Source organism: Delphinus delphis, chromosome 11 (genome assembly GCF_949987515.2).
Source record: "Delphinus delphis chromosome 11, mDelDel1.2, whole genome shotgun sequence".
In the NCBI taxonomy this organism is placed as follows: domain Eukaryota; kingdom Metazoa; phylum Chordata; class Mammalia; order Artiodactyla; family Delphinidae; genus Delphinus; species Delphinus delphis.
The window spans coordinates 6990751-7002770 of record NC_082693.1 but is presented as its reverse complement, the minus strand read 5'-3'; the positions used below and the strand labels follow the sequence as shown (position 1 = coordinate 7002770).

The 12020-nt window shown below is 55.9% G+C and overlaps 1 protein-coding gene across 1 annotated transcript; it reads right to left on the bottom strand.

Moving 5' to 3' along the window:
- Positions 1–500: 500 nt before the first annotated feature.
- Positions 501–6832, bottom strand: PTMS (parathymosin). Its single transcript, XM_060025932.1, has 6 exons — positions 6797–6832; positions 4685–5257; positions 1666–1737; positions 1424–1499; positions 1222–1283; positions 501–1051 (listed from the first exon to the last, which is right to left on the bottom strand). Exons 1-6 carry the CDS (start codon positions 6830–6832, stop codon positions 1001–1003), a joined length of 870 nt encoding a protein of 289 aa, XP_059881915.1. The 3' UTR covers positions 501–1000.
- Between the last annotated feature and the right edge of the window lie 5188 nt (positions 6833–12020).

Below are 12020 nucleotides of genomic sequence, written 5' to 3'. Positions count from 1 at the left end.
GAGCCAGAACTTGCATTAGGCCTGGAGCCGCAAGAGGTCCTGGAGTTCTCCCTGCTTGACCAGGAAGGAGCTCACTGCTCAGTGCCAGGCAACTCTCACTCCATCCAAAGAGGCTGAGACCCAGGTCTCCTGCCCTCTCCCACTTCAGGGGCGGGACTTCCTGTTTCTGAGGCTGTTTCTTTGCCTGGTTCAGCACAATAGGGCTGGTAGCTTTCCACTGGGCTCAGCAGTGTCTAGCCCGGTGCGGGTTAGCAGGGAAGGGTGTGTGTATGGCTGGGAGGAACATCCCCAAGAATCCAAAACTGAGACGCGAGTCAGCTCTCAAAGACACCGCCCCACCCCCACCCTGTCCACCCGGAGCGCTGCTGCTCTCGTCTTCTCCCGGGGTGGGTGGTAGGAGGGTGCCGCTGGCCGATTTTTTATAGAGGGGAGGGGTCCTGATAGAATGTACCATTGGCCACCCTCCTCGCTCTGCCCGGGTAAGCAGGAGGCAGGTTAAAAACAGAAGCGCGACCGTTTCTTTATTAAATTATACAAAAAGGGGAGGGGAGGGGGGCAGCTGTGGGGCTCGGCCCCAACCCTGTTCCCACCCCGGCCTGGCGCTGTCTGAGAGAAGGGGATCTGAGGGAGACCCAGGGATCAGGCAGGGTAGGGATGGGCAGGATGTGAGGCTGGGATGCAGAGGTTAGGAAGGAGAGGCTCCCAGAGGAGGGTGGGGCTGGCTGCGGGGATGGAGGAAGAGAGGAGGGAGAGGGAGGGGGCCACTGGGGACCAGCTGGGGAGCTCAGATGGAGCAGGTCAGGAGGTGGAAGATGGCAGTGAGGATGGAGGGGGCAGTGTGTGGAGGGGCGGCACGAGAAGGCTGGGGAGAGAGAGGGAGGCAGCTCTGGCGCGGGGCCCAGAGCAGGGAGCCAGGTGAAGAGCGGCTGTGCTCGGCTGTCCCTACCCTCACCTCCAGGCCCCCGAGGGGCCTCCCACCCCCAGCCCACTGGCGGGGGGCTCATGCCGACGCCCCATTTTCTGTCTTCTGCCGCTTGGGATCCGCTTCATCCTGTGGAGAGGGAAAGAGCTGCGGTAGCCGTCACCTGGGAGAGGGACCGCCCTCTGTGCTGCTCCAGCTCCAGCCCCCGCCCTGCACCACCGGGATCTAGGTCCAAATCCAAAGGGCTCCCGGCCCTGCTGCATCCCTGACAGCCCCTCAGCCCACAACCCAGCCCAAACCTCCTCTTCGGCAGCTCTCTTCAGCGCGGGCCCTTCGTCCTCATCTTCTTCTTCTTCCTCATCTGAGGAGCCAGAAATGGGTCATTGGGGAAGGGCTGGAAGCTCCAGCAGAGACCCCCTGTGGCGGCCCTCAGCCCTGCTTCAGGTCTTCAAACCCACCCTGACGGTTCCTCTGAGCCCAGCCTTCCCTGCCCCTCCCCACCTTCCTCGTCTCCTTCATCCTCCTCCTCGCCGTCCTCGGCGGTCTCTTCTTCCTCCTCAGCTCCGTTCTCCTCCTCCTGCGGACAGGAGAGGGAGGTGTCAGGATGGCCCTGTGCCTCCACCCACCGTCCCCGCCAAGGGTAAGGGGCCTGAGGGCGGGGTGGCGAGGATGGGAGGGGTCGGGGAAAGGCGGGCCCCCAGGAAGGGAGCTGGGGGCACGGTGGGCAGGTGACCCTTCCGCACCTCCACCACTTCTTTCTTTCGCTCTTTCCGGCTTGCCTTCTCCTCCACCTTCTCTTTCTTCTCCTTTAGGTCCTGCAAGAGAGAGACAGGTCACCTTCCTCTCACCACAAATGATCTGCAGCCCTTACTTAAGTCCCTCCAGGCCCGGTTCTCCCTCTGCAGTGACTTTAGAGGAGTGGGAGATGGAGAAAGTGGGCGGTGCGGCTTAGAGACTGAACAGAGGTCCCAGGGTCCTCACAGCCACAGAGGGGCTGAGACCAGACACCTTCCCCAAGACTCGAGGGAGGAGAAAAGTGATGAAGCCCGGGAAGAGGCAGCCAAGGTAAGCGCTCATCACCCCCACCAAGTTCTGCCCAACCTCACCGGCTGAAGAGTTCAGTTCAGCAAAGCAAATCCCCTCCATCTGCTCGCAGCCCTGATGCCCCACCCCCTCTGAGGTCCCTCCTTCGCCTGCCCCCTCCCTCTGCCGGCCCTGCTCTGCCTTTTGTCTACCTCTGGGGCCTTTTCCTGAGTACTCTCTCCTGGGCATCCCTCCCAGCTTCCCTCTCAGCTGCGAAAGCCTTTGTTTCTGCCTTTGTGCCCCCCTAATCCTCAGGCTCGTACCTGGCCCAACGCTACAGGAATAGGAAGAGCCCCTTTGGCACGACTCCCAGTGCCCCCTCTCACTTCTGCCCACTCCTGCCCCCAGGCAGTGCAGGTGGCTTCCTCCTCCCGACCACCCATGGTGCGTGCACCAGCACGGCGTGGGCCCTGGTGTGGTGTGTGCACTGGTGTGGCAGAAGGGTAGGAGTCACCGTTGCCAGGGGGGATGTAGGGGAAGTAGGGTAAGGGAAACGTGGAAGGGAAAGACTCTGGGACCTGGTAGACGAAGAGACAGACAAGGTCTGTGTGGGCAGGATGGGAAAGTAGAGGGGAAGGTCCCTGTGTAGAGTCCCCTCCCTCCACACGGCCCCTCTCTCCTTCCCAAGACCCCAGCAGGCACACCTTTGATGTCTTGTCCTGATGTGATGTGGCCCAGGGAGGTGCTCACAAGAGTCCCCTCTCTCGGGACACCACACCGGCCCTTCCAATTGAGATTCCAGTCCTCTCTCTACCCCACCCCTTGGCAGGCACTGTGGTGTCTCTGTGTGATCGGATCGGATCTGGTGTTGGTGTGCAACTCTGTGTATCCGATTCCATGGGGATGGAAGTTTTCTGGGTGAGTAGATCACCCTGGGAGGGTGTGTCCTTTCTGGAACAGGGTTGGGACAGGAGAGAGGTTTGGTGCTGGGTGGTTGGCCTGGAGGGACGCTCAATTCCCTTCTCCCTTTATGGGGAGCGCAAAACGCTTGCCCCTCTCACTCCAGCTAGGTTTCTTCATGCCACTTCGCTGTCCTCATTTCTCTGCCACATGGTCGGTGTGGCATTTCTACTACCTGGTGGGCTTTCCCCTACATCCTGGGCCTGGAGAGCCAGGGGATCGTCAGCTTCTCTCTGGGGGCCCCAGCACCAGGTCTGCACGGCCCTGGCCTGAGTTTCTCATCGGGGCTGATGGAGGAAAGGAGAGTGAGTGCCAGGGAGGGAGGCAGTCTACCAGAGGCCAAAGTCCAAGGGGCCGGGCCCTCTCCTCCCCTGTCTGGTCCTGTCCTTCTGGTCACTGTCCTTCCATGATCCCTTTTCCAGGAGGGTATGTGACCTAGGTCTTGTGCTAGGCAGCTCTCTGGCCTCATTTACTCAACACGGGCACACACACTGACACAGGCTGACACTGATTCACACGCACAGCTACAGAGGGGCGCCCACGCGATCCGGAGACGCACGGCCCGGTGCTTGGGCACGCTGGCACACTCTCGAGACAGCACAAGTGCCGAGCCACTCGGCACTCACAAAGCAGCCACACGGTTCCAGAACAGCTACGTCTCCACACGCACACATGTAACTGACACGGGCAGTCCCACACGCTCGCTGGATTTCAGACATACAAAGACACCTACTCAGTGAAGTCACATGCCACCGCACAGCCCACCGGAGGGCCGCTCAGCACACCTTGTCAGATCTCACACGGAGCCCCTTCTCCCACTGCCTCGAATCCCATTGGTTCCCCCTTTCACTTCACCGGCCTCCAGGAGACCTCTGTGACCTCCTCAGCAATCACCCCCCACCCAAGGTCGGGCTCCCAGCCCCCAAACCCTGGCCGAATTAATTTCCCCAAGCGACACTCAGCAGGTTCCCTAGGGAAATTAGAGAAAGGCTGGAAGAGAGGCAAGGCCGAAGGGATGGGGCCAGGGAGGGAGCTGACGGGAGCAAGGGCAGCGCGATGCAATGCCATGCAATGCTGGGCCCCAGCTTTTTCGAAGGCTGTTCCCGACCCCCTTCTGGTTTTTAGGAATTCAAGATTCTTTAAGCGTGGGGGGAGACGCTGGAGGAGGGCTATGCAGACTAAGAGAGCTGAAGAAGGCCAGTGGACGAAGGAGTGGATTCAGATGGAAGGAAAGGAGGGAAGGAGAAAATAGACAGAGGCAGTAGCTGTCGGAGGAGAGAAGCAAGAGTCGGTTGGGCCTCGAGGGGAGGGGCCAAGAGGAACAGCCTCCCAGGAGAGTCCTGTTTACACCGGAGGCTCTCAAACCGCTTAGCGGAGGAAAGGTGAGGTCAGACTGGAAGGGAGGACAGGGGACGGGGCGCCGGAGAGGGGCGCGGGGGAGGGGGCAGGGTAGATGAGACGCGCAGAGCTCCGACGGTCACCGGCCGGGGTGGAGGCGCGCGAGCCGGGGCCGGAGAGGGGTGGGGACGGCGCGGGGCCGGAGCGGCCAGGCCGGGAGCCGGGCGCACGGCGCTCGGGAAGCTAGAGGGCGCTGGCGCGAGCCGCGCGGAGCGGGGCAGGCAGCGCCAGGCTGGGGCGCGGGGGGAGGGCGGAGTGGGGTCCACCGGGACCCTGCACCCGGGCAAGCAGCTTGCGGCCGTCGGGGGCGGCCTGGGGCGCACGACTGCGCGGAGCCCGGGGGGCGTGCGGAGGCCGGGCCGCTGCCGGCCCCGCCCGTACCTTGGCGCTCAACTCGGCCGCTGCCTCCACGCTCTTCTCCGACATGGTGCCGGGGCCGGGGCCGGAGCTGGCGGGGAGTCGGGGTCCCGGGGCCGGGACGGAAGGGCCCTGGACGGCGGAGGGTGGCCGCGGCCGGAACCTGGCGCGGTGGCGGCGGCGGCGGCGACAGCGGCAGCGGCGGCCGCTCGGCAAGCTGGGGCTCAGGAAGAGGCGGCAGAGGCGCGCGGGGTGGGGCGGGGGTGGGTCTGGAGCGGAGACCCGCAGGGCTGCGGCCGTCCGGAGGGCGGGCGGAAGGGCGGTGCGGGCGGTGGCCGGCGCGCTCCGGCCGCGGTCGCTCGGTCCTCGGCTCGCCGCCCCCGCACCCGCAGAGCTGCCGCCGACCAGCCGCTGCCGCCCCCGGCCAGGGAACCCGCTTATAAAGCGGCGCTGCCCGACGGGAGGGGCTTCCCAGGGGTGGGGCAGGCGGGAGCGGGGAGGAGAAGAGAGGGGAGGAGGATGAAAGCGGAGGTTGGAGAGGTGGGGATAGGAGGATGAAAGCGAGGGGAGGGAGCGCGCGAGAGGCGGGAGGGAGGACTACACCAGGAGGGGGAAATGGAGAGACTACGGTCGCGGCGAGAGGAGTGGGGCGAGGAGGTGGGAAGGGGTGGGGTTCCTGCGGGGAGGTACCTCTCCGAATCCCGACCTACTGCCGGCGAATGTGGAGTGTGTCTTTTGGGGGCGGGCTGGAGGGATGGCCTGGATCCTACAGACACCCCACCAATAGCCTCGAGATTTTTGCCAAGGGGTGGGGTGGGGGGGAAGCAGATGGAAAGGCCGGGCAGGTATTAGAGAAACCAAAAGCTTAAAGAGGAGGAAGAGGGCGGGAGCTACTTCCACATCTCGCTGGATTTCCCCTCTCCTGCGGCATCTACGTTCCCTGGGTGGCCTTGGGAGGGGTTGAGAGAGCAGAAAGGGCCGCCCACCCTCCGTCCAGCCCTAGGCTGACTTTTGTGACCCCTGCTGGGTTCCTCCCTTCCGGGCTCTCGCTTGTGATCTGAGGGGAGTCAGAGGCCTTCCAATCTCCTTTCCCCTTTTCCATCTTCGACCTTTCTTCTTTGCCCATCCCACCTCACTTTTCTTTGCCTGGTCCTTCTATCTCCATCCCTCCTCATCCATTTCTGTCTCACAACTCTCTTCTGTCGCCCCTTCTCCACTTCTCACTTGCCCTCTTCTACCTTCCATCTCTGCCTTCCCTCTCTCTCCAGACAACACTGTTCTTGTCTCATCTGAGTCTGTCACCCGGCCCTATATCCTTAGCTGATTTTCCTCAACTCCTCTTCATGTCCTTATTTCCCACATTTTCCCTCTCTTGGTCTTTCTCTTTCCTCTGCTGCCATCTTCCCCAGCCTTTCTGGATGATATCTGCTTCCTTTGCAGGGGGTTCCAGCCCACACTGTTCCACACACCCTCAGCTCCTCTCCTTCAGTCTCAGTATCTTTGGGTCATTTTGAGAAGCTTGGGGTTTCAGGAGGGGACAGGAGACCTGGGGTGTGTAGCAAAGGTCAGGAAGGTGGATGGGATGGAAGGCTAGGGTTTGGAAAAAGGTATCTTTGGTGTATGTGCACTCCTGTATTTGTCTATCATTAGTCTTCATCTTTTTATCATTTTCATTTTCTTTATAAAAAAAGACATAACTGACCAATCATCACCATTTAGTCTTTGAGTGCTTAAATACCCCATCTTTTGGTCCCTTGGTGTCCACACCTCCTAATTTCTCTTTCGACTCTTCTATCAGTTTCTCAGTCTCTGTCTCCTCAGAAATCTTGGAGCCCCACCCAGGTTTCTCCTTGCCGACTTCTGTCCATCTTTCCCTGAGATCTTTCCATCTCTGTCTCTGTTTCTCTTGACATACTCGCTGATGTCTTTAGCGATCTCTGACCCTCTCTATCTCTGTACTCTCTTGCTTCATTTATCTCCCTCTCCCCCCTCCTCCCCCTCCCCCCCCCCCCAGTCTCCCTGTCTCGCTCCCTCCCCGTCAGTCTCTTTCCTCTCCCTCCCACCCTCCTTTCCTCTTCCCCCCTTCTCCACCTAGCAGCCCCGCCTGCTGTCTCGGACACCCTGCTGGGCTCTTACCCTGTTGCCCTGGTAACCGCCCCCCACTCCGGTCATCTCCACTCCCCTCCCCCCCCTCCAATCACCGCCACCAACAACCTCCATCCACCTTCCTCCTATTTTTCCTGAGAGCCAATAGAAACTCTGTTGCCAGGTGGAATGCTCATTTGAATCAGCCAATCCAGGAGCCTAACTGCTTGCCCTGCCTTATATGGGGATTTGAGGAGGGCCACTCCCCCCACTCCAGCCCCACAGGGGACCAGCCCCTCCACTGTCCTTTATCCCCGCCCTGGAGAGAGCCTAGGACCTTCCCTCTCACCCTTTTATAAGGGTCTGGCTTCCCATTTCCCTAACTGGGACCACCGGGGTTAGTGTGGGCTGTGGGTTGGACTGTGGGCTGGGCCTGAGGGCCGGGGGTGGGAATGAGGTGTGATTAGGGAAGGGGAGGCGGAGGGAGCCGGGAATTTTGCCCAGGGAGGGGTGTCTGGGAGCGGAGGCAGCTGCAGTGGAAAATTCCAGGGAGATGGAGAGGCAGAGAATGGGAATCCTGCCCCAAGGCCCAAGGGAGAGCCTTGAGAATCTAAGAGTTTGGACACTAGGGTCCGCAGGGACCAAAGGAAAAAGTGGGAAGCAGGAGGCCTGGATCTAATTCCTTCCTGCATGGGAGAAGCACCCCTTAGCCCTCGCTCTCTGGTTGGACAACACATGTCTCCTGAAGTCTTGGCTTCCTAAGAAGAAAGCTACACACTTAGGATGAATTTGGAATGAGTGGGATGCTGAAAGCCCACCCGCTATTCCTTGGGGTTGGTCTCTGGGCCTCTGGGGCCAAGAGTGTTAAATGATGCCAGCCTGTGTTTACTACTTTCCAAAGAATGATTTCTGAGGCCTTGTGGAAGCTTGCCTTTTCCTAGAGTTCTTTTAGTTCACAATTCAACGGAGAATTTTCCACTGGTTGAATGCGGAAACCTGTGCCTTCTTACACATTTTCTGGAGGTGGGAAAAGGAAGGCCAGGTGAGAATAGGGGAGGCCCGAGCCCCCTGGAAACTTCTGACATCCCAGCAATTCCCTCACTACTCTGTAGAAGGTGTTCAACTCTATAACTATTTCCATCTCATTCTAAAGTGAATTCTTCCCCCTCTTCAGCTTCCTGGGTTTTTTCAGTTTGCCTCTTTATCTGATAGGTGAAGTGCTAAGGAAGGCGTTGTTAGCTATCATTCAAGGATGGGAGGACAGAAACCTGAAAGTTGGGCCTCTCCACTCCTCACTATACTCTTCATCCCATTCCACTCCCAATGACCTCGTTTGCTATTCCTCATTTTTCCTTTGCTTTAAAAAAAAAAAATCCTTTCAAAACTCAAGACAGTAGAGAGTTGAGAGGAGATGGATTCCTAGATTTAGTTAGGCTGGACTCTGTCCAACAAAATTTTCTGTGATGACGGGAATGTTCTATATCTGCAGTTTCCAATACAGTGGGCACAAGCCACGTGTAGTCACTGAATACTTGAAATGCGGCTAGTGCAACTGAGGAACTGTGTTTTTTACTTTAATTTTAATTAAATTTATTTATTTATTTATTTTTTGGCTGCGTTGGGTCTTCGTTGCTGGGCGCGGGCTACTCTTCCTTACAGTGTGTGGGCTGCTTATTGCGGTGGCTTCTCTTGTTGTAGAGCATGGGCTCTAGGCACGCGGGCTTCAGTAGTTGTGGCGCATGGGCTCAGTAGCTCGTGGCATGTGGGATCTTCCAGGACCAGGGATCAAACCCGTGTCCCCTGCGTTGGCAGGTGGATTCTGTGCCACCTGTGCCACCAGGGAAGTCCCTTATTTATTTATTTTAAATAGAAGTCTACCTCATTCTTTTTTATTTTATTTTTTTTCTGTCATGCTGCACGGCCTGTGGGATCTTAGTTCCCTGACCAGGGATTGAACCCAGGCCACAGCAGTGAGAACGCTGAGTCCTAACCACTGGACTGCCAGGGAATTCCCAATTTTAATTCAATTTAAATAGCCCTAGTGGCTACCATATTGGACAGCACCACTTCAGACCTTGGCCCTAAACTGCCTTTTCTTTTTCTATCTCGTCTCTTGTCTCCATCCCCAGTGTTCTGTACATGGAAAGTCAAAAGCAATTCTGGCTGCCGTGTTGGAAGGTCACCTGGGCCACTGTTGTCATGTACTTTACCACAGGTGCATGATTGCTCAGGATTTCCACATTTTCACAGATGAAACAGACAATGTGGCTGACCCAGAGTAGAGGAAAGTGAAAGTGAAAAGGCTAGGGGAGATGGTACCAGGAGTGACAGCTAGAGGCTTATTCTGCCCAGAAGGTAAAAGGCCGAGGGAGGACTTAATAATCTGGAGGAGGTTATTCAGTCAACGGTGCCAACTGAACCCATGCAGGTGGCCCAGGTCTCAGGGGTCCTGTTCTCACTCAGTCTCCCTAAGCGACTCCATCACGCACCTCCAATGGTACAAGTCCCACTGCCAACGCATACCTCAAACGCTGATGACTCTCAAACCCATATCTCCAGCGCCAGCTTCTCTCCTGAGTGCGAGTCATGACTCCAATTCCCTTCTGTCTTCTCTCCCTGGATCCTCCACAGCACCTCAACCCCATGCCTTCCAACTGCAACTCCCCCATTTTTCTATTTCAGTTGAAGATCCCGTCCCCCACCCATTTATTCATGCCAAGGGGTCATCCGAGACGCCGCCTCTTCCTTTCTTCCCTAGATCCTTCACATTTCACTTTCTAAAGGTTCCTTGAGCACCTCCTCTTCTCTCCAAGCCCAGTCCTGCCCCTGCTCCAAGGGTCAACATCACTCACTGACTTTAAGCTTAATTAATTTGGGTTTTCAATCATGATTTAAGAGTTTTTGTATCTTCAGCACTTACTGCTGTACCTGGCATATTGTAGAAGCTCAAAAATGTTTGCTGAAATGCATAAACTGCTTTTCTACCTAAAATCTCACCTTCCGCTTGAAATGCTCTCCTGGCTGCCCTACCCCACCCCCCGAGCCACTCACACCCTCTTCTGGACCACTTTTGCCCTTTTAATATACATCTTCCCATGGCGGCCTTCATCCCAGGATTATCATGGATTCCATGTCGGCAACCTCACTGGACTGTGAACCCTGTTGGGCAGAGACCGTGTCTTACTTGTCTTTTCATCTCCAGCACCTTGCACTGTGCCTGGCGTATAGTAGGAGCTCCATAAATGTTTACTGACAGGAACTGCCACACAGGCAGCGCACACTTCAATCCTTAAAGCCCACGTTAATCACGAGACATGCTGCCTCCTTGGCGATGCCTTCTTGAAATGATCAACAGACAACAGGAAGTTCTTAAGACTTAAAACTCCACTGCTAATGCCAACCATTAACATTAGCATACCTGCCCAAGGCAGTCTAACATCTAATATCTTATGGTTGAACTAGGCATGGGATTCACGTATTCCTGTTGTCCTCCTCCTGCTTTGGGTGGCTAGCTTCTAAAGGGAAGACTGTCCACTCAGTTATCCAGTGTAGCCTTGTGGTTAGGATCACAATTTCAGCCAGACACAATTTCCATATGTTCTCAAGCTAATCCTATATGCACACAGTACAGTGTGGCAAGCAGAATGGTCATTTATTTCTCATTCAGTTGCCCAGGTCAGAAAACCCTGGGGTTATTCTTTTTTTTTTCTTTTCCGGCCATGCCTTGCGGCTCTCAGAGATCTTACTGCCCCGACCAGGGATTGAACCCAGGGCCACAGCAGTGAAGGCGCCAAATCCTAACCACTGGACCACCAGGGAACTCCCTCTGGAGTCATTCTTGACTCTTCTCCCTTGTACTGCATCCAACCATCAGCAGATTGTTAACTCCATCTTCAAAACATACCTAGAATCTGACCATTTCTCGCCTCCACTGTATCTAACCTACTCTAAGCCATCTGGATATGGCTACAGCATGCTAATAGGTCCTCCTGTTTCTGCTGTGGTCCGCCCAATGGTCTATTCTCCGTACAACAGCCAGAGTGGTCCTTTGTAGGTCTTACAAAGTCCCACGGGATCTGGCTTCCTTCTTGCTCTGTGCCTTGTTTCTCACTACGGCTCTTCCTTTCATTCACATCAGTCTAGGCACATTGGCTTCTTTGTTCCGTGAACACACTAAGCATACTTCTGCCTCAGGGCCTTTGCACTTGCTTTTTCCTCTGCCCAGAATGCCTTAACCCCAGTCTGCTTAAGAGTCACCTTATCAATGAGGCCATCCCTAGTCACCCTAACAAGCAACTACCACCTCCCAGCTGCTTGCCTGTCCCTCTACCCAACTTCCAACCTGCTTTATTTTTCTCTCTGTGTATATCTCCAGAGCCAGAAACAGTGCCTGACACAGTAGGCATTCAATAAATATTTGTTGAATGGATGTGAATATAAAACAAACTGAAAAGCTGGTTTTTAAAAACATGTTCCTGAGTCATTTTTCAATCTCACTCTGATCTGGTGTCCACTATACAACTCAGTCTCTCTACCTGGGGCAACTTAGTGCTAATTGTCAGGGTTTATCTCCCCCCCACACACATACAGATGCACATACACATACACAAATCACACCCATTCACGTTGGCTCAGGCTGGAATCCAGTCTCCCCTAACTCCATCATCGCCCCATCCTCACCCTGCTCCAATAGCCAACTGCCCTGGGATTGCTCCAGATGCGTGAGCTCACATCTAACAAGGGCCCCTTTTCTGTCCCAGCTCTACTCTCTCAAGGACTTCCTGACTTTGGCTCCATCAGATAAAGCAGTGAAGAGAAACCACTGTTTCTCTTCCTTCCCAACAATGCTTATCCCCTTTTGAGCTCAGCCTCACCCCTGGCAGGGCCCACCCTCCCTCCTACATCTTATCATCTACAGGAAACTCTGATGACTGAGGAATTTCTGTTCATCAGAATTCACTGGACAGAGACGTGAGAAAGGAAGGAAGGAGGGACAGAGGGAAGGAAGGAAGGAAGGAAGGAAGGAAGGGAGGAAGGAGGAAGGGGGGAGGGAGGGGGACGGAAGGGATGGGAAGGTGACGGAGAAGGAAGACAGACACAAACCATGTCTAGGTGACAGAAAGGTTACTTGTAAAATTACATTCCTTCAATTCCTGGAGTGGATGGCTGCCTGTAATGGTCCACCGCTGGGCACTCTGAAAATGAGCTCTGCATTTCCTCCTTCATCCCCATCTGTTCAAGGATCTCTTTTTTTTAAAAAATTTATTTATTTATT

Coding starts and splice junctions, on each gene's coding strand:
- PTMS (XM_060025932.1), bottom strand. CDS start 6,832: ATGACCGGAGTGGGGGGCGGTTACCAGGGCAACAGG. Junction 1,738..4,684: donor CGGCCGAGTTGAGCGCCAAG/GTACGGGCGGGG, acceptor TCTCTCTTGCAG/GACCTAAAGGAGAAGAAAGA. Junction 1,052..1,221: donor AGAGAGCTGCCGAAGAGGAG/GTTTGGGCTGGG, acceptor CCCTCTCCACAG/GATGAAGCGGATCCCAAGCG.